Genomic DNA, 21112 nt, shown 5'->3' on the forward strand with positions numbered 1-21112 from the left:
TCTCTAAACACTTTAGTGCCAAGAACTATTTAACAACCACTAGCTGATTTTGATGGCATATCTAAGTGATGGAAGCCTTGCTTTATACCCTTTTGGTTTGATTCCAAGTATTTTTTTTTTTTTTTTGTGGTATGCGGGCCTCCCTCTGCTGTGGCCTCTCCCGTTGCGGAGGACAGGCTCTGGACGCGCAGGCTCAGCGGTCATGGCTCACGGGCCCAGCCGCTCCGCGGCATGTGGGATCCTCCCAGACCGGGGCGCGAACCCGGTTCCCCTGCATTGGCAGGCGGACGCGCAACCACTGCGCCACCAGGGAAGCCCTGATTCCAAGTTTTAAAGCAGTAAATATGATTGGCAGTCAGTGGACAACCCTTTACATCACTAAAAAATATTGCTTTCGCTTCCTCCTTTGATGCTTTGTGCCCCAGCTGCATTCAAATTAGGGGTCCTTCCCCACCACCACATGAAGGACAAGGAAGGAGATTGGGTACACAGTTTATTGGTCATTGTTAATCTCTTTTATATAATTCTGAAAAAAAAAAAAAAAAAAAGAAGAAATGCTCTCCACGAGAGGCATCTGTGGTTTCTGCACCAGCAACTTTATTTGAAAGTTGAAAATGTGAATGCTTCCATGTGGTTACCTGAGACAGTTTTCACTAAACTTTGGTCGTTTGCAAATTACCCTGACAGCTTTTGCCTTTTTTGCATATCATCACAGACCGCTGTGACAATTAGTACGTGTTAGTTTTTTTTTTAAATCAGCTTTTATTTAAAAAACACTTAAGATTGGGATTGACATACACACACTACTGTATATAAAATAGATAACTAATAAGGACCTGTTGTATAGCACAGGGAACTCGTCTCAATACTCTGTAGTGACCTATATGGGAAAGAATTTAAAAAGAGTGAATATATGTATATGTATAATTGATTCACTTTGCTGTACACCTGAAACTAACACAACATTTTAAATTGACTATACTCCAAAAAATTTAAAAAACAAAACAAAACACTTAAACACGTTTCTTTTGAAAGGATGTTTGATATTACCACCATAAATGGCAATCAGGATCATTTCCCACAAATAAAAGGTAATCATAAAAAGGAGAATAGGGAGTTCCCTGGTGGCCTAGTGGTTAGGATTTGCACCTTCACTTCCATGGCCCAGGTTCAATCCCTGGTCAGGGAAATGAGATATTGCAAGCCGAGCAGTATTGCCAAAACTTTTAAAAGATAAAAATAAAAATGAAAATAATGGAGACAGCCTGTTAAATTCAAGCTAGACATTGTTGCTTACAGAAGGCATTAAGGCTGGGCCTGGTTTTCCTTTGTTTGTTTAAAAATATGGTTAGCAAGGATTAGAGAGGTGTTAAAAGTCGATTATCCTCAAACTGAGACCTGCTCCTTGAGGTAATTGGAAGGATTGGAATGGGAGTAACTTTCTTGCTGGGTGATTTGGTGGCATTTGGCGCTGAGTCCATGTTCCATCCAGAAGTATCTCTTGTCCCACCTAAAGTCACCTTGAACACCGCCTTTAGGTAACAAGGTGCTGGGGAGCACACAGTGTGGAGGAAGCAAAGGCATACCCAGCCTGCTGCAAAATCAGTTGTCTTGGTTTCTTTGGCAAATACACATGACACTCCCAATGGAGATGCAAGAATAAGGGGGAGGAAAGCAGGTGTTAAAAACACCCTGAACTGCTGATATAAAACACTCAGAAAACAAAACAAAGTAAGAATAAAATCGAAAGTCTCAAAATCTTCCAGTTGGGTCAGAATGAGCTCAGATCATCAACATCCCTTAGGACTCAGCTGTAAGAGAAACTCTCCATGGCCCGTCCCTGCCTTGGTCTTGAACCAGTCACAAACTAAGAATGGAGTGAAGTCTGAACAGTCCTTCTCTCAGCTTCTAAAGAAAGGAATTCACCTCATTTACTACCTGACCCCTGTCCTGAAGGGCCTCCACTTAACCTATCACTTCTGCCTTTTAATGTTTATAAATGATGAGAAATATGATACAGCTGTTTTTCCCAGCATTCCATTCCCTGGAAATCTCTTTTGCCTGCCATCTCCTGCCTGCCATGCCAATTTATGCTCACAGGATTATACGGAGGCACTTAAAGAATAATAAAATTTAAAAAACGCCACACATTTAATTCTATTCCAGAATTAAATTAAATATAGATTGAATCCTATATCCGTAGGTTCGATATAAATTATATTTTGTCGTATTCTTGTATTTTGAGACTTGACAATCCCCGTAGGCTTATGGGATTGTTAGAATATTTGTCGAATGAGTGTCCCATTCCTCAGCCATGCTGAATAACAGTTGTGGTTCTACGAAACACCAAGAAGAACTTAAAGTACCATGGAAATGAACACTGAGTTCTGTGGGTCCATTTGTTTTGTAGGTGGACATTCTGGAATATTCTCACAATGTGACTGTTGGTTATTATGCTACCAAAGGGAGGCTGGTCTACTTGCCTGCTGCAGTGATTGAAACGCTGGGCGTTTATGGGATCAGCAATGTCACTGCAGACCTGAAGCAACACACCCCAACCTTGCAGTCTGTGGCAGTACTTGCCTCCCCGTGGACTCCCCAGCCTGCAGGCTACTTGCAGCTGAAAACAGGCAAGTAACTCAGAAGGAAAGGATTCCTATCCGTTCTGGGATCAGCGGTGGTACCAGGAGGACACGTGTTTGAAAACTCCATCACTGGCTGCTCTGTTATTTCTTAAAGTCACTGTGTACCTTCCTCCAAGGACCTTGCTAATCAAATGTCCAAGTTCCCTGCACAGCAGCCTAAACTTTTCCAACCTGGATTCATTAGAAATATTCCTTCACAGGAGTCTTTCTTCCCAATTTATATAATTATGAGTATATCGTACTTGTGAGCATTAAATACTGTATTTTTTTTTTTTTCCTGTATTACCAGTGGATACTGAGGAGAGTTGAGCGTCCATAAAATCTGTGCTTTGCAGCAACACGTTCCAGATGCCCCTGAATCAGAATCTCTGAGCTTAGGCCTTGGAATCTTTCTTGCCAACTCCCTGGTGACTCTGATCCTGTGGTTTGTAAACCACAAGAGTAGAGGAACCATTGAAATGGAAAGACTCAAACAACTTAGTCATGCAAGCCAATTGATTGTTTTTTTCCCCCTCCAAAGAAATAGAAGACATGATCACTCTTAAGCCATTTTGTTTTCTTGGAGCAGATGTCTCCATATGCCAATCAAATGAAATCACAAAATCCTTTGCATTGGAGGGAATCTCAGGTTCAATCCCGCTTTTAATTCTTCTATGTTATAAATCATTTTAAGAGCCACTTCCAAAACTGCAACTGTCCTTATTTGCCTGATTTCTCTGATGTAAAATCATGCCGTTTTATATCATGACTGCTATTAAGTTCAAGGAACTAAGACGCAGAGCCTTGGTGAGCACTGATTTATTACTCTCATTCTAGTGCTACAGTTTGTCAGCCAGTCCGACAACATACAGTCCTGCAAGTTTGCTCAGACGATGGAACAGAGGCTACAGAGGGCTTTCCAGGATGCCGAGAGGAAAGTTCTGAATACTAAAAGCAACCTGACGATTCAGGTAAGGAGGAGGGTGCTTCAGCTGTGTAGGTGACAGAGGCCAACCGGAACACAAATGTTGGCAAGAAGTGATTTGGTCCCTCATTTCAAAGCTGCCTGGTGTAAATGTAACTTTGTACTTCGGGCATGTGATATCAACAGGAGAAGGTGCCACTTTGGGGCCACCGAGTTGAGTCAGGCCTGGCAGTGATGAGGATGTCTGGGTTGTGGTGGTCATGACAAGGGAGATGCTGTGACACTGTGTAGCTGCTGTGATTTGGGATTTTATATTTATTTTCCCAAGCCTTTCTTGGGAAGGCTTGAAGCTTCCTTAAGCCTTTCTAATACATTTATTATTTTTAAAAAATGAACTCGAATATACTCTATATGTCAAATGTCGCATATAAAATGAATCATTTCTAAATAGCTAACTCACCAAGATTTGCCTATTCTGTGATTTTCTTTGAGTTGTCTTCCAGGCATGCACACGAACAATCACCTTATTTTAGACACACACACACACACACACATTTTATATTTAGGGTTTACTATGTGCCAGGACTGTGCTAAGTGTTTAATAAATGTTTTGCTACATAATACTCAAGACATCCTTCTGAGGTGTTATTATCAGCATTTCACAGGAGAGGGAACTGAGAGAAGGGTAGGAAACTTCCAGAAGGTCACACAGTTGGTAAGGAATGGAATTAGGACTTGAGTCAAAGCCCATACTCTAATTCACCGTGCTCTACTAGCATCAATGCAATGCAGAAATGGGGTCCTTAATGAAATTTTTGGCAAGCATCTGCATTATCTTCCAGGGCAATCCCACTCCTGGTATACTGTATTTCAACTTCCTGGATTTACAGTAGACATGCTACCAAAAGTGTTTCTCAGACCCATTTTTTACAATTATATTGATAACATCTCACTAAAGACAGATGCTTCTTAATCATATTCATCCAGCCCCCAAATTTCTCTAATTAACTGTACTAACTAATGTCTCTGTTTTTACTGAACTAAAAGCCTTTGCAGTTAAACCCAGTGGTTTTAAAATTGACATTTAGCATAAGTGAATTATCAGCAAAGCCAATATGATGTGGAAAGCATACATTTTAATTTGAATGAGCAGACGTCCTTTTCTAGATTCACCCAAAGTATATATGGAAGTATCTCATTATGATCTGGTTCATATTAGACTAAGATCTAAAAACATGTCGCAGACATAAGATTTATGTAAGGAGTGTGACTCAGCTCCTTTTTCTTTCTGATTGCATTTATGATCCTCACAGGTACATGAGTCTTATTGGAGCTTGGCAGTGGAACATATTCTAATTATATTCAAGAAGCACAGACTTATCGACCAGCTCCTCTTTATCAGGCACTGGAAGGGACACCAAGATAAATAAGCTGCCCTTGGCCTTAAGAAGCCTCTCTTGTGTTGTCGTATGATAGTCAGGGGCCGTGAGATGAAACTTTATAAAGCAAGTAACAAACATTCCTTTGAAAAGACTACAATGGGCGATTAGATAATTGCATCTAAATAGATTTTAGATGCTCTTGAACATATCCACAGCTTTGGGTGAATTGTTTTATTAACCCTCTTTCACTTTTTGCCTAGGCTGGCAGGAAGCCCAGAGCCAAAGTTGTTGTGTGGATTTAGTAACCCTCTAGGCCCCTATATCATGCATAGATTGCTACATGCTAATGATCCCCCCAGGGTTGTCTTTAATCTGTTTTTTCAGGACCTGGTTTTGTAATTAATAAATTACCATTTTATTGTATTAAATGTAATTTTGGGGGCACCTTGGATCTTTTGTGGAATAAGACCATGTAAATATTTAATTTGTTCAGAGAGTCATCGAAAAAGTGACTTAATTGTTTTTTACTTGTATAGCATTGATATTAGGGGTTAGAAGACTCAATTAGGACTTTTTGATTATAAGCAACAGAATCCAAGCTCACAGGCTTATGCAAAAAGAGGAAGTGATTGGGTCATGTAACCGAAAGGTTCACAGCTCCTTACTTCAGGAACAACTGGATCCAGGTGCTTACATGATTTCTTCATGAAGTTCTCTCTTCATCTCTTGGCTTGCCTTGCTCTGGGTGGCATCATCCTCAGGCCCCTGGCACCTCCCGGTTTGCCTCATCTTTACTACTTACAGTCTCATGGATCCAGAGTGCCTTTTTTGTGTCATTCCAGTCAAAATCCTGGATTAGTTTTCATTGAACCCTCTTGGATCACGTGACCATTTCTGGACCAGTAACTGTGGTCGAGGATATGAACTATCCCAGTCAACTAAGTCTGGCTGAGATGCCCACTCCTGGAACCTGAGTGGGACAACTGCACCCAAAGCACATGAACTGATTGGAGAGGAGAAGGAGGTGTTTCCCCAAGGAGAATTGTGGTGCTGACAAGGAAGAAGGGAGAATGGATACTAAGAATGAAAACAACAGCTTTCCATTCTGTCAGCGTTGTGGGTCTAATTAGCTAAATGAATCATGGCATGAGTGAATGGGAAGTAAGAGGATGCGGTCAGAACCCATACGAGTCTAAGAGTAGAGGGGTAATGGGAAAGTATCCCCTGCAAGGGACAAGGCATGACTATCAAGGAACAGTGATATGACCTTGGTTTCAGGCCTGTGGATCTCTTCTTATTTATGAAGTTGTTGTTAAGCAGCCCCCAAGAATGGTCACGCTTTTCTTAGCTATAAAAAAAAAAAATGAGTATAGTAAAGAAAACACAAATAACTGGAAAAGCATTCTGTGCTCATGAATTGGAAGACTTAGTATTGTTATGATGTCAAATACTACCCAGAATGATCCCTATGCAATCCCTATCAAAATTCCAGTGATGTTTTTTGCAGAAATAGAAAAATCCATCCTAAAATTCACCCAAAATATCAAGGGGCCCCGAATAGCCAAAACAATCTTGAAAGAGGAAAACAAAGTTGGAGGTCTCACACGTCCTGATTTCAAAACTTAGTGCAAAACTATGGTAATCAAAGCAGTATGGTACTGGCATAAAGACAGACATATGGACCAATGGAACAGAATAGAGAGCCCAGAAATAAACCCTTACATATATGGTCAAATGATTTTTGATGAGACCATTTGGTGGGGGAAGGGACAGTCTTTTCAACCAATACTACTAGGAAACTGGATATCCACAAGCAAAAGAATGAAGTTGGATCCTCACCTAACACCGTATACAAAAGTTAACTCAAAACGGATCAAAGACCTAAATGTAGGAGCTAAAACTGTAGAAGAAAAAGCTAAGACTCTTAGAAGAAAATAGGGGAAAAAGCTTCATGACATTGGATTTGGCAGTGATTTGTTGATATGACACCAAAAGCACAGGTAACAAAAGAAAAAATAAATAAGTTAGATGTCATCAAAATTAAAAACTTTTGTGGCTCAAAGGACATAATCAAAAGGCAACCCACAGAATGGGAGAAAATATTTGCCAATCATGTATCTATAGGGGGTTAATATCTAGAATATGTAAAGAACTCCTACAGCTCAGCAACAAAAACCCAAACAACCCAAGTAAGAATTGGGCAAAGGGGGCTTCCCTGGTGGCGCAGTGGTTGAGAGTCCACCTGCCAATGCAGGGGACACAGGTTCGTGCCCCGGTCTGGGAGGATCCCACATGCTGCGGAGCGGCTGGGCCCGTGAGCCATGGCCGCTGAGCCTGCACGTCCGGAGCCTGTACTCCACAACGGGAGAGACCACAACAGAGAGAGGCCCGCGTACCGCAAAAAAAAAAAAAAGAATAAATGGGCAAAGCACTTGAATAGACATTTCTCCAAAGACGACATACAGGTAACCAATAAGCACATGAAATGATGCTCGACATGACTAATCATTAGGGAAATGCAAATTATAACCACAAAATACCACTCACACCTATTGAGAATGGCTATTATAAAAAAAAATAGAGAATAATAAGCATTGGTAAGGAGAAATTGGGACTCTTTGCACTGCTGGTGGACGTGTCAAATGGTGCAGCTGCTGTGGAAAACAGTATGGCGTTCCCTCAAAAAACATAGAATTACCATATGATCCAACAATTCTACTTCTGGGTATATACCCAATAGAATTTAAACCAGGGACTTGAACAGATATTGGAACACTGGTGTTCATAGCAGCATTATTCACAACAACCAAAAGATGGAAGCAACCTAAGTGTCCATCCATGGGTGAATGGATAAGTCAATGTGGTATATACATGCAATGGAATATTATTCATCCTTAAAAAGGAGGGAAATTCTGACACAGGCTACAGCATGAATGTACCTTGAGGACTTCATGCTAAGTGAAAGAAGCCGGTCACAAAAGGACAAATACTGTATGATTCCACTTATAAAAAGTATTTAGTTTTGTCAAATTAATAGAGAGAGAAAATAGAATGGTGGTTTCTAGGAGCTAGGAAGAGGAAGAAATGGGGAGTTATTTAGTAGGTACAGAGTTTCAGTTTGGGATGATGAAAAAGTTTTGGAGATGGATGGTGGTGATAGTTGCACAATAATGCGAATGTACTTAATGCCACTGAACTGTACACTTTAAATGGTTAAAATGAACTGTACACTTTAAATGGTTAAAATGTAATGTGTATTTTACCACAAAAAAGTATGAAACTAATATAATGTTGTATGTCAATGATGTCTCCTCAATAAAAAAATTCTCATCTGAAAAAATGTATAACTTACCTGATCGAGTGTAGTATGTACAGAGATACCATATTGCAAGCTATTTGGGATCCAGTGAGATTTAGTTTTGTTGAAAAGCAAAAAAATAGAGTGTTCAGAATAGAGATGAAGGTTGCAAAGTTATTTTAGTTATTATTTTTTTAGGTGACAGTGCAGTGAGGTCTTTTGAATTATTCAGAAAGAAGTGCCTTTTTTCTTGGTACCTTGGGAGAGGCATGAATATCTGTGGCTAAACCACATTCCAGAAATACTGTTGGAGAGGAAGTAAGAGTTGACCAGAAAAGTTGACTCCGTATATCATTAATCATGGGACTCAGTGTACTGTGTTAGAGAATTTAAAAGGAACTTCCACTTATGGGAAAAAGTTCAAAATAACATGAAGAAGCTACTCTTGACGGTCTTCTTCAAAGTAAGGTTTAAAAGGAACGTTGCAGAGATATTTATGTCTGAGCACACAAAGGTCTGGGACAGACTGGGTATCAGTTTCCGGCAGAAAGAGAGGACACATTCAAATGAAGATAATTTGAGGAAAGTCCAATGAAAAGGACTTTGTAGAAGTGTGGGCGGGCTCTAGGGAAAACACAGGGACAGTGCAGCTGCCAAAGCTGTGACAGTTGGGGCTGATGCGGTGAGAGGAGAGAGCAGTTGTGGGAAGCCCGAGGCCAGAGCTGCCCAACATGAGCTGTGACCCCACAGGAGGGAGTCCCTGACACCAACTCTCTGACCTCACTCTCCTCCTTCTCTCCCACATCCTCCTGAGCTCCCTGCAGCTGAAGCCAGGGGGCCAAGGAGCCCATTGACGTGGTTCACGGGGGTCTGCCTCTGGGGGCGCTGAGCCGGATGAGGGCAGGGTGGCAAATGGATCTGGAGGGGGAAGGGGCAGACGCCCAGCACAGAAGCCCATAAAGAGTGTCTCACCAGGCGGAATGCCTTCCTACTGCATCTGTTTTTCAAATCTCATCTGTGGGATATTTTTATGTATACATTGACCTATAAAAATCTCATTTCCTCATAACTAAAAAACTGACTTAGACAAGATTCGAGAAGAAAACCACACCATCTCATAGTAATATTAACATGTTTTACATTGAATTAATAGACCACAAGGAAATGGAATCTCTCTCTAAAGAAGCTGTTTTCTATTTCTGAATTCTTTTTGTCATCAGGTTCGGTTCCCCGTCCTTTCAACTTTAAAAATCCCCCAAAAGTTTGACTCAGGCTTTCTCTGAGCAGTTGAATCCTCCTTAAATTTACCATTCCTATGCTCTATTGTGTATTTTCAGAACCATAAAAGTAGGCTGAGACCATTTAGCCCCTGGAAAAGATACACACACCAGTGGTTAAAACCCGAAGTCAGGCTGCCTGGGTTGGAATCCTGTCTCCGTCACTTATTAGCTGTGTGACCTTGGGCAAGTCCCTTGATCATTCTGGGCTTCAGTTTCCTCCTCTGTAAAAGGGAGTCATAACAGGATACACCTCCTAGGGTTGCAGTGAGGATTAAATGAGATCATGTGCCCTTAGCACGATGTCTGGCATGTAAGCAAGCAATCTGTAAGTGACAACTATTGTTATTCTTATCTCTTCCTTGCTCTCTTCCCACCTCCCTCTCATTCCTAACCTCAACTTCTCCTTAAACTTCTCCTCCCACGGCCTCCATGAAACAGACCCTCATCTTATTTGGCATGTCTCCCTCCCCTTTCCTCCTGTGTCGATTCAGATGGTGAGCACGTCCAACGCCTCCCAGACAGTCACCTTGGTGTACGTGGTGGGCAATCGAAGCTCCTTCCTCAACGGCACTGTGGCCAGCAGCCTCCTCCGCCAGCTCTCCGCTGAGCTGGTGGGGTTCTACCTCACCTACCCGCCGCTCACCATCGCCGAACGTGAGTATGTCCACGTCCTACAGGGACTCTGCCATCTTCTCCGGGGCCTTGTCTGTTTAGCAAACCTCCATGGTGCCAGGCCACATGCTAACTCTTTTGTCATTATATCACAACTGAAATATGTGATCAATGGGGATTGAATTGATGAAAACTTTATTACACATTGAAAAAAGCACTGGCTAGGTGCTTTTACCCTTCACTTATCTCGTATCTCATTTAATCCTCACAACTACTCTATAAGGTAGGTGCAAAATTAACCCCATTTTGCAGATGGGAAAACTGAAACTCCAAGAGGTTTAACAAGTTGCCTACCCTGACATAGCTAGCGAGACATGGAACCTGGGGTATGAACCCAAGCAGTCTGCCTTCTGTGCTTATAACACTGCCTAGTATGGCATCTGTCCTCGTGGCAATCTGGGTTGCTATGGTTTCCTCCACTTCTGCCATCAGCAAATGTTCCTGGGCCTTCAGCCCTTGCCCGGGCTATAGATATTATAATGCAACTCATGTGCAGTCAGCATCGTGACTTCAACTTGATAAAGTCCCCATAGGCTTGTGGCCTCATCTTCCTCTAATGCTTCAGTTACATAATCCTCATTACCATGCAGCAGGCATAGACTTTGAAGACGATGCAGCCTACATTTTGTACCCAAACATTTACTCGGTAAGCAAAGGAAGTAAAGATCTATGCTCTTAAATTTAATCATTGGTACATTTCTAAAGGTCACTGGGCAAGTTTTTTTTTTAAACATGTATTAGCAGAATTGTTTCTATTTCCTTTTTTGTTTGCTTTATATATTGTAGATAAGTGAGATAATGTGTATGAATGTACTTATTAGCACATAGTAGACACTCAGAGTTTTTTTAATGTTTGTTTAATGGCAAGCTTTTGTGAATTTCCATATACTAGGGAAAGATGCTTCCGGATTTTATGGAAAAGGTGGTGTCATAAAAGATGGCATTACGTCACCTGGCAGCACGTGAAGAATTTCTTTTTTCATCATCTTGATATTCAGAGAAAAATAACAATAACACAACTATGATTTATTGAGTACTTACTATGTGCCAGGTACTATGCTAAGCCTTTTACATGTATTAACTCTGATGGTCACCACACCTGTAAAGAAATGGGACTGTTACATTTGGCTACAAAACTTAGTCCTTGACACTGGAAAAATCCATTCAAGAAATAATTATTCCTAAAAATGTTATGATGGTTGGATAATTTTTAAAGAGAAAGCTATTGTTAAGATAGGTTCTAGCTGTAGGTCTTGACAATGGAAGTGTTTCATTTAAGAAGGTTTTGATGGAAAAACTGAAAGCAGACACCCAAAAGCCCTTTACTGAGTATTTTAGTTTTCTGAATAGCAAGTTTCAGCCTGTATGTCCTAGAGTTCCCAAGAATGATAAAGCAGGATTTAGCTGCTTGGTATTTTGTCAGCTATGTCTATTTCCCTGAACAATATTTACATATAAAACCTGTGAAAGTAATTTGGTGTGTTCCTTGTTTGTTTTAGCACTGGAATACCCCAACCTTGATATATCAGAAACAACCAGAGACTACTGGGTAATTACAGGTAATCTCTTCTTTCATTTCCCCTTTCACCCTATCAGGTTGGTTTATTTTTCTTTCTTTCTTCCTTCCTTCCTTCCTTCCTTCCTTTCCTTCTTTCCTTCTCTCTTTCCTTTTCTTTCCTTCCTTCCTTCCTTCCTTCCTTCCTTCTTTCTTTCTTTCATTATTATTTTTTTAACATCTTTATTGGAGTATAATTGCTTTACAATGTTGTGTTATTTGTATTATAAAAGCCACAAAACATGTTAATGTTTTCATCTGTTTTCCGACTAAACTTATATTAAATATGTTTTGGCACACTATCCACTGCTCCCCTCCCTGAGTGTGGGTCCCACTGTGGTGGAAACTCACTGGCTTAGGGTGAATCCTGCAGCCCCTCTTTACAGAGTACCCAGGGGCTACCCTACTCTCATGGATCCTGCAGTCAGGGGTGTATATATGAGGCGGGGTAGAAATGTACAGACTTAATATTGCTGCCTGACAGAGGTGAGAGTCCCTCTTAGGTTTATTCATCTGTCTTTTTTTTTTTTTTTTTGCGGTACGCGGGCCTCTCACTGTTGTGGCCTCTCCTGTTGCGGAGCACAGGCTCCGGACGCGCAGGCTCAGCGGCCATGGCTCACGGGCCCAGCCGCTCCGCGGCATGTGGGATCTTCCCGGACCGGGGCGCGAACCCGTGTCCCCTGCCTCGGCAGGCGGACTCTTAACCACTGCGCCACCAGGGAAGCCCCATTCATCTGTCTTTATTTCACCTACCAGAGTCAAAATATCCCAGACCCAGCACAGGATTTCTTCTGGTCTCAGCTCTGCTACTGATTAACCTAGTGTGTCCTTGAGCAAGTCAACTTAGACCCACTAGGCATCACATGCTCACCTTTAGAATCAGGAAAAGATGTGAGCTGAGGATTGAGGTTCTTTTGGCTCTGAGTATGTGAGATTCAACCATGAATAAAACAACTTAATTTGAGTTCACTTGGCCTGATCATTGGAATCTTAGAGCCCAGTGCAATTGTAAACAAAGAAGGAATGAGACACCAGTGATGTTACAGCCACCAAATCTTCTGGACGAAGCTCCTAGGAACACAGCTGGGACTTGCCCGCCTCCTCTGAGCTGAATCAGTGGTGGGTAAGGGTGGGTGGCCAGGGCCCTGGCTGATGTACTGAGGGGCTGCGGTCTTCCTGGGCCCCCGTGCCAGGGTCCAACCCCCGCTACTGCTTCCGTGTGTCTGTGAGAGCTATGGGCACACACCTCTTTCCACTCCCTTCCAGGCAGGCAGAGAGGGCTAGGAGCCTGAGGTCCGCCGTGCTTCTCAGGGGAAAGGAAAGGAGCTACAGTCCTGGAACACAGCTCTGTGTTTTCCAGGCAATTCCTTCCTCTGGTGAGGATGTGTCTAGTGGAGCAGGAGGCACGTTTGAGCAACAACAGCTACTGTTTATGGGTTTTATGGCGCTATGCTGGAAGCATTTTTTTATATAGTATACTGTTCTTTGCAATGATACAGTCAGGAGGAGCTTATGATAACCGTGTTTTCTGATGAGGAACTGGGGCCCAGAGAAACTAGGCAACTTGCCCAAGACGCTCGATAAGGGGGCATTAGGATTCAAACCCAGGCCCCTGGCTCCAACCCTCAGCTCTTCTCCAGCTGCCTCCTGAGAAGGACACATCCTCTTTGCAAATAGAGCCACGAGGCATGAGGGAGCTGCCCAGTTGATTCTTTGTAGCTCTGTGGCAGGTTCCCAAGGCCTCCTGTACTTCCCTGGAGGTATTTTTTCTCAATTTTTAAAACTGTGGTAGAATACACATAAAGTGTGATTTACCGTTTTAACCTTTTTTAAAAATAAATTTATTTACTTATTTATTTATCTTTGGCTGCGTTGGGTCTTCATTGCTCTGCCCGGGCTTTCTCTAGTTGGGATGAGCGGGGGCTGCTCTTCGTTGCGGTGTGCGGGCTTCTCATTGCGGTGACTTCTCTCTTTTTTAAAAAATATCTTTATTGGAGCATAATTGCTTTACAATGGTGTGTAAGTTTTTGCTTTATAACAAAGTGTATCTGCTGTACATATACATATATCCCCATATCTCCTCCCTCTTGCGTCTCCCTCCCAGCTTTATAACAAAGTGTATCTGCTGTACATATACATATATCCCCATATCTCCTCCCTCTTGTGTCTCCCTCCCACCCTCCCTATCCCACCCCTCTAGGTGGTCACAAAGCACCGAGCTGATCTCCCTGTGCTATGCAGCTCCTTCCCACTAGCTATCTGTTTTACATTTGGTAGTGTATATATGTGCAGTGGCTTCTCTTGTTGCGGAGCACGGGCTCTAGGCATGCGGGCTTCAGTAGTTGAAACACGCGGGCTCAGTAGTTGTGGCTCACGGGCTCTAGAGGACAGGCTCAGCAGTTGTGGCGCATGGGCTTAGTTGCTCCGCGGCATGTGGGATCTTCCTGGACCAGGGCTCAAACCCGTGTCCCCTGCACTGGCAGGAGGATTCTTAACCACTGCGCCACCAGGGAAGCCCTTAACCATTTTTAAAGTGTACAATTCAGGGGCATTAAGTACATTCACAGCGTTGTGCAACCATCACCACTATCTATTTCCAGAATGTTTTTGTCACCTGAAGGCTTCGACTATTCTCTTCTTTGATGTCTGTGCTTGCATCATCTCTGGGATTCCTGTAAAGTAACCCATGATGAAGTCCCTCGACCATCTTGTGTCCCCTCTCTTGCTCTTGTCCACCCATTAGGAGAGGCCAGTGTAGAAGTAATCCTTCAGCAGTTGGCACTGTCCTTTTACAGGAGCGGTGTCTTTGAACGCGCAAGAACACGGGCTCTCCTTCTGGGGTCAGGAGGCTGGTCAGCCCTTCCTCAGCCTGACAGCTGTGTCAGGAGGGTTCCAAGGGGCCACAGTGGGAAGTGCAGGAGTGTTTTATCTTTGTTTGCAGGAGTTCTGCTGAGCTGGGAGTCCCTCATGAGGGCCCTGGAAGGAAAGCTGCTTTATGCCCTCCATGGGGATTATTTAGCATTTGTGGTTTCAAAGAAATAATTTCTAAGACTCAGCTGTGGGTTTTATTTTTCTCTTGGTTGGTTTAAACATCGTTTTCTGTATCTCGTTGTCATCCGTTGCGTGTTCTGGCCCTGTTGGAATGCCATCGTAATAACAATGCCGTCTGTATATCCAAGCTATTGCCAGATCCCAGTAGATGGTGGTATTAATGGCCCTTGGCTGGACTCTAGTAGAACAAACTCTGCTAAATGAAAAACCTTGTATTACATTCCCGGCCCGTGTAAGTTTTGGTCTAAGAAGATGAGAAATGCTTTTAGCATTTTTGTTTTCAGGGATGACTGTGTTTGGAGGGAGTGTTTGTGTGTTTGGGAAGACGTGTGCTTCTTCCCAAGGGTCTCGGAGGAAGGGCTGGCTTTGGGGGTAGACGGCAAAAGGCAGTCGCCCCCATAGTCATTGACCACAGCAGTCCTTGGACGGCTCTGGTGTTCACTAAATTCTCTCCCATGCACCAGCCATTGCCTGGAATTCCATCACCAACTCCTTAGCCATTGATTACAGATACCCTGGATGTGGATGAAGCCCGGCAGTGAAGGAGGAATGGAAAGCGAGGGTTTCATTTGCCTTCCGCACACCAGGCTCTATGCTAAGCTGCCATATACATCTTATTTCATCTCAACCTTAAAGCCCACTGGAAATATATTTGCTGTGGTGTAGCCCTTCTTATTCCGTCTTACAGAAAAGGACTTGGACTCTGAGAGGGCCGGTGGTTTGCCCAGAGTCCCCCAACTGGCAAGGGCCAGCACTGAGAGAGCCCACTCTTTTTTATCACACGATCCCGCTCTCAAGTGAGAGAGACCTCAGGGGCCCTGGGCAGCTTTAGGGGTGAGCCCTGAAAGGACCCCATTGAGGAGAGAGGGATGAGGACACCGAACAGGGAGGTTTGCCCATGCGGAAGGGGCTGAGTTGCAGGATGGAGCTTAGATTTCTCACCAAAGCTGTTGGGAAGGAAAAGGAAAATCAGGGTAGCGCTGAGCCAGGGCTTCTGAGTGGGAACCCCCCCAAATCCAAGTAGATGTACCCTTTAGCGATGCTGTATTCCCATATGGACTCTGACAACACATACTATCTTAAAGAAGGTTGGGACCTAATACGGCAGCGTTACACCTATCACAGCTTGTGAAGGACAGAGTGCATGCTTTGGGGTTCCACAGGCTCGGGTTTGAGCCCTGGCTTTGTTGATTACTAGCTGTGTGACCTTAGACAAGTCACTTAACCTTTCCAGCATCTCGAACAGGTCAATAGTTATTCCTAACTCCTGGGGCTGATGTGAGGGTAAAGTGAGGGAAGGATGGCCAAACCCTAACACGGGGTCGGGCCCATGGCCTTTAGTGGCTGGTGGCGGCCAGCGGTGGCGGCTGTGGTTCCGAGTCAGCAGGCAGCCTCTCCTCTGACAGCCCCTCTGTGTCCTGTGTCCACAGTGCTGCAGGGCGTGGACAGTTCCCTGGTGGGCCTGCACAACCAAAGCTTCGCCCGGGTCATGGAGCAGCGCCTGGCCCAGCTGTTCATGATGTCCCAGCAACAAGGCCGGCGGTTTAAACGGGCCACCACCCTGGGAAGCTACACCGTGCAGGTGGGTGTGCGCAAAGTCACGGGGGTCTTGTAAGAAGGGTGTGGAAATGTGCTTCCTGAGCCTAAGCAAACCATGCTGCGTGCCGAGGAGCGCTCACATTGCAAGCTGATGAGGCCGGTGAATCCACACTGCTCTTAGGTTTTGGGAGGGTGGGGTGACAGTCATAATCATCGAAATCATGAAGGAGGGTGAGAGCTGCTCTCCCGACTACTAGACTGTAGGGAAAGGAGGTCTCGGAAGACATGCTACCCACATGCACATATGTATTAAACAAAAGGCTATTAGTAAGCAAGCGCAACTCCTCTGCATCCTGTTCTGGAGGCTGGATGAAGTCCCAGCTTTCAGGCCTCTCAGCACCATGTCTGAGATCAGCAGAAACACCGATCAGCCTTACAGGTGTGGGATTCTGTTAGCCTTGTGGAATCCGGTTCAACAAATAGAACCCTCTACGTTTATAATGGACAGGTGACCACACTGGGATTCAGGGTAGGGAGCTGTAGCAGACACTACTGGTGCCCTGCCCAACCCCCCTTATAATTTCTATGATGAATGCTGATGAACTTCCAGCATCTCTTTATTGAAGGGCTGCTCTTGAGATGCCAGAGCGTACTTTGCCCAGCCACGGCTGGCCGGAAGTACCTGGGAATTCACCAGTGGTGGAGGTATAAATACCACAGCTCTCTTGCTTCTTGGCTGGGAGGATTCTGAGAGGTATGCTTTAGGATCATTGCCAGAGCTTTCCCACAGAGAATTAAGCTTTAGTTTCCCGCTGTGGTGACTGGCTTCATAATGCATCCCTTGTTAGCTCCCTTCCACCCCCTGTCAGTTCCCTGCATCTCTCCGATAAATTACAAGCATTCAACTCATCTCAGAGTCTGCTTCGGAGGGAACCCGACAGAGACAGTAGCCATCCTGAGGGTAGAGGCTCTAAACCTCTCTAGATTCTTTATCCAGTTCAAGCTAGAGTGGGAGTGTCTATAGCATATTCTGGCCAATCCGCATATCTTGAGTACCACTAATTTCACCAAAAGAGAACCCATTTCTAACATTTGTTATGCTAATTAACAAGCTCTCTTGAGCAAGGTATCAAATTACAGAAGTGCTTCTGGTAGTTGCCTCTAGGAAGTGGGCTTCTTATTTTCTGGGATCTAGTCGACTGCCCCTGGATTGGTAATTGACCACATCTAGTGTGTAACTTAACCCAAACACACACGCATGGTGTCTCACCGTCTAAGATGAAGCTTTAAAGGAAATTGCAGACATTACCACAGTGTCTGCAGATCATGTCCCCAGGCAATCTTGGAAGTACAAACAACCCATCTTCTGGAACTCACTTCCCTATGTCAGTCAACATGATGCCTCTGAGGGAGACTCCAGGTCCCCCGTTCGCAGTTGGTGCATTTGGCCTTTTGTCCTATTGGATGTTGCTTTGGTTCTAAAAATCTTTGTGGTCTGAGACAGCCTTGTCATGAGGTAAAGCGATAGTTAATTTCATGTGCCAGGTTTGTGATTTCCCTTCTGTGGGTCCACGTGAGCCCTATAATTCACACTTTTCCAAATGACAGAAAGGAAGTTGCTGGGATTCAGACAGTTGAAATGGGATTTGCCTCAGCTGAAGGGGAGGAAAGAATCACCCTATACTCCTGGTGTTATTTGTAAACCTAAGAAACCCAGCACATTCTAAGTGTCTAAAAGAGCCCAGTGAGATGCTGTTTCCTCTTTTTTTCTGAGTACTCAGTGTGCTTGGTCCCTTTCGTTGCCTGGAAAGCCCGAGTGAAGTAAGTAGGGGTTTATTTCTGCAAATCCCCAATTTACTGAGGCTGTAGGCCACCTTCCAACATCATCCTTGGAGAAATTTGGTAAGAAGAATTTGCTATTAAATTGAAATTGAGCGAAGTTATTAGATACCTGAATGTTCATTCACCTTGTACCTGGTTATACTAACGCTCTCCCTACCTCCTCTCCAACTGGGGACAGAAATAACACCCCCAAGTTTCCCAAATAAAATTCACTCTACATAGCTTATATCATCCTTCACCCAGAGAAGTCTTTCGTCTTGGCTCAGATCATTTTTAAAGATGAGCCACCTTCATGAATATGGAGATTTTAATGTCTAGAATCTAAAGATATTTCTCTAGTGGATGTATTTGAAAAACTGAGTCCAAAGAAGATATACATATGACCAGTAAGCATTTTTAAACATTTAACTCTTGTCATCAAAGTAATGCAAGTTTTAACTACCACAAGATGCCATTTTCAAGATGAGTAAAATGGTACTATCCCATGTTGAGGATGCAGTGAAGTGGGCACCCTCAAACACAGTAAATGGATATGACCTTGCTGGAGGGCAGGTGAGCAATTTAGACAAGAATCTTTTAGATGGTCACAACATTACTCCTAGAAATTCATTTCGAGGAGATAGAGGTGAACACAAAGATGAAAGGGTAAGAGCAGTGTTTCTCAGAGAGTGTCCAGAAAATGACTCTATAAGGTGCCCAGAGACAAAGGGGCTTTCTGGCCAGGTCAGTTTGGGCAAGGCTGCATCCTGTAGAATGTACTTGAAGATTGCAAAGGCATATTGGCATACCAAAGACTCTAAAAAAACCTGCAAGTAAAGAAATCTCCTTGACTTTCTTCAATATACTGGTTTCTACATTTAAATGCCAATAAGACCCTTGTTTATAATAATATCTACATTTCCCCAACATTTTATTATAAGCATTTTCAAACTCACAGAAAAGTTGAAACAATTATGACATAAGCACCCATTTACTCACCGTCTAGGTTCTACAATTAACAGTGTATTATGTTACTGTTTTAGATTTGATAACATATCATTTCCATACCATAGATCAGTTTGGACTGTTCTAGAACCTCATATAAGTGGAATCCTACAGTATATTCTCTCTTGTATAAGGCTTTTTTGACTCTGTAGTGTTTTTGAGATTCATCCATGTTGTACTTTTATTCAGTAGTTTATTCCTTTTTATTGCTGAATAATATTCCCTTGTATGAAATATACTACCGTTTGTTTATCCATGCTTCTGTTGATGGACACCTGGGCTTTTCCCAATTTTTAGCTATTATAAACAAAGCTTCTATGAACCTTCTTCTGCAGGTCTTTCCATGGCCATGTGCTTTCATTTCTCTTGGGTATGTAGGAGTGGAATTCCTGGGTCATAGAGTTGTTGTATGTGAGTTCTACGAGAGACTGCCAGACCTTTTTCCAAAGTGTACAGTTTGACGCTCCCACTCCCACCAACCAGATGTGGAGTTACCCCCACTCCTCATCAACACGGTGTTGTCAGCCCTTCTTATTTTAGCCATTCTGGTGGTTGATGGTGATGACTTGTGGTTTTAAATTGAATCTCCTCCTTGAGCATTTAAAAAATATGCTTATTGGCCATTCAGATATCTTCCTTTGTGAAGTGTCTGGTCAGACTTTTTTAAAACCCATTTTTTATTGGGTTGTAGTAATATTTATTTTAATGGTTATTTATAGCATACATACATACATAGGAGCATAAAAATATGTAGAGCGTAAAGAACACTAGTAAAAAAGAACCCACAACCCAAAGAGTAAGAACATTACTGTTACCTTATCCCGGAAGCCTTTTCTGTGTCTTTTCTGATTATACATACTCACTTCCTTCCCATCAGAGTTGACTGTGCTTCTGAATTTTGTATTAAATCACACCTGTGTTTTCTGTATAGATTTTACCATCCTCATGTGTATTCTTAAGTAGTACATCATTCGGTTTTGCATTTTATATTCTGTAGTTTGTTTCTTTTGCTCCATATCAGGCTTTTATATTCACCCATATTGATACAAAGAGCCATAGTTCATTTACATGACTCTATAATATTGCGTTGTGTGACTGTACCATAACTCATGTATCCATCCTACGGTTAGTGAATTCTGAATTTTCAGATTTTTTTGCTATGATATGAACAATGCTGCTATAAACATTTTTGTAACATCTTTTAATATCCTGTGAAACTCGTAATCTGTAATGTACACTTTGGAAAATACTATATTATGCCATAATGTTTATCGATGGTTAATTACACTAGTAAAAAGTTGAAAACAACCTAAATGTTTAAAAATGAAGGGTTAGTTAGGTTTATGAGACATACATACAGCTGAACAGTATGTAGGTTTTAAATTTATGTTTTCTGTATTTATAATGATTATCAGTTGTTAGTTACAATGCTGAAAAATGAGTAACAATTTAAGTGTTTAACAACAAAGGATTGGCTAAGTTTATGAGGCATGCCTTGGAATGCTGTGTAGAAATTAACATTTATGCTTTTGTTATATTTAAGCCCATTATGGATGCAAGTAAAAATGGCAATATATAATGCTATATAGAGAGTATGATAAATAATTTTGTAAAATGATAAATAAAGGCCTGTGTGGGAAAAACAAATAATAGAAGCAAATACTCCAAAATGGTAATAGTAATTAGCTTGTGGTGGAAGGATTCCTGATTGTTTTTATTTTATTTCATTTCTCGATGCTTTTTTGTATTTTCAGATTTTCTGTAGTGACTATGTATAACTTGTACAGTGAGGAAAAAGCAACAAAGGTTATTTTAGAAAAAGATCTTTGAGTCTCCAAGTACTGCTTTTATCAGAGTTCTTTTGAATTGCAGACATATAAGTTCATTTTTTTTTTCCTCTCTGGCAATTGCAGGAATTTGAAATTAGAAATCTTGTTTGAGAATAACCTAACATGCCCTG

At 42.6% G+C, this 21112-nt stretch overlaps 1 protein-coding gene across 1 annotated transcript in view; it reads left to right on the forward strand.

The window, feature by feature from the left end:
* The window catches only part of KIAA1549L (KIAA1549 like), a 300435-nt gene that overhangs the window by 169595 nt on the left and 109728 nt on the right, over nucleotides 1-21112 (forward strand). The window contains exons 6-10 of the mRNA XM_055078652.1: nucleotides 2411-2630; nucleotides 3462-3595; nucleotides 10001-10163; nucleotides 11681-11740; nucleotides 16218-16369. Coding sequence (XP_054934627.1) covers nucleotides 2411-2630; nucleotides 3462-3595; nucleotides 10001-10163; nucleotides 11681-11740; nucleotides 16218-16369 — 729 coding nt within the window. The remainder of the gene's footprint in view (nucleotides 1-2410; nucleotides 2631-3461; nucleotides 3596-10000; nucleotides 10164-11680; nucleotides 11741-16217; nucleotides 16370-21112) is intronic.

This window comes from Physeter macrocephalus, chromosome 16, assembly GCF_002837175.3.
Source record: "Physeter macrocephalus isolate SW-GA chromosome 16, ASM283717v5, whole genome shotgun sequence".
NCBI classification, from domain to species: Eukaryota; Metazoa; Chordata; class Mammalia; order Artiodactyla; family Physeteridae; genus Physeter; species Physeter macrocephalus.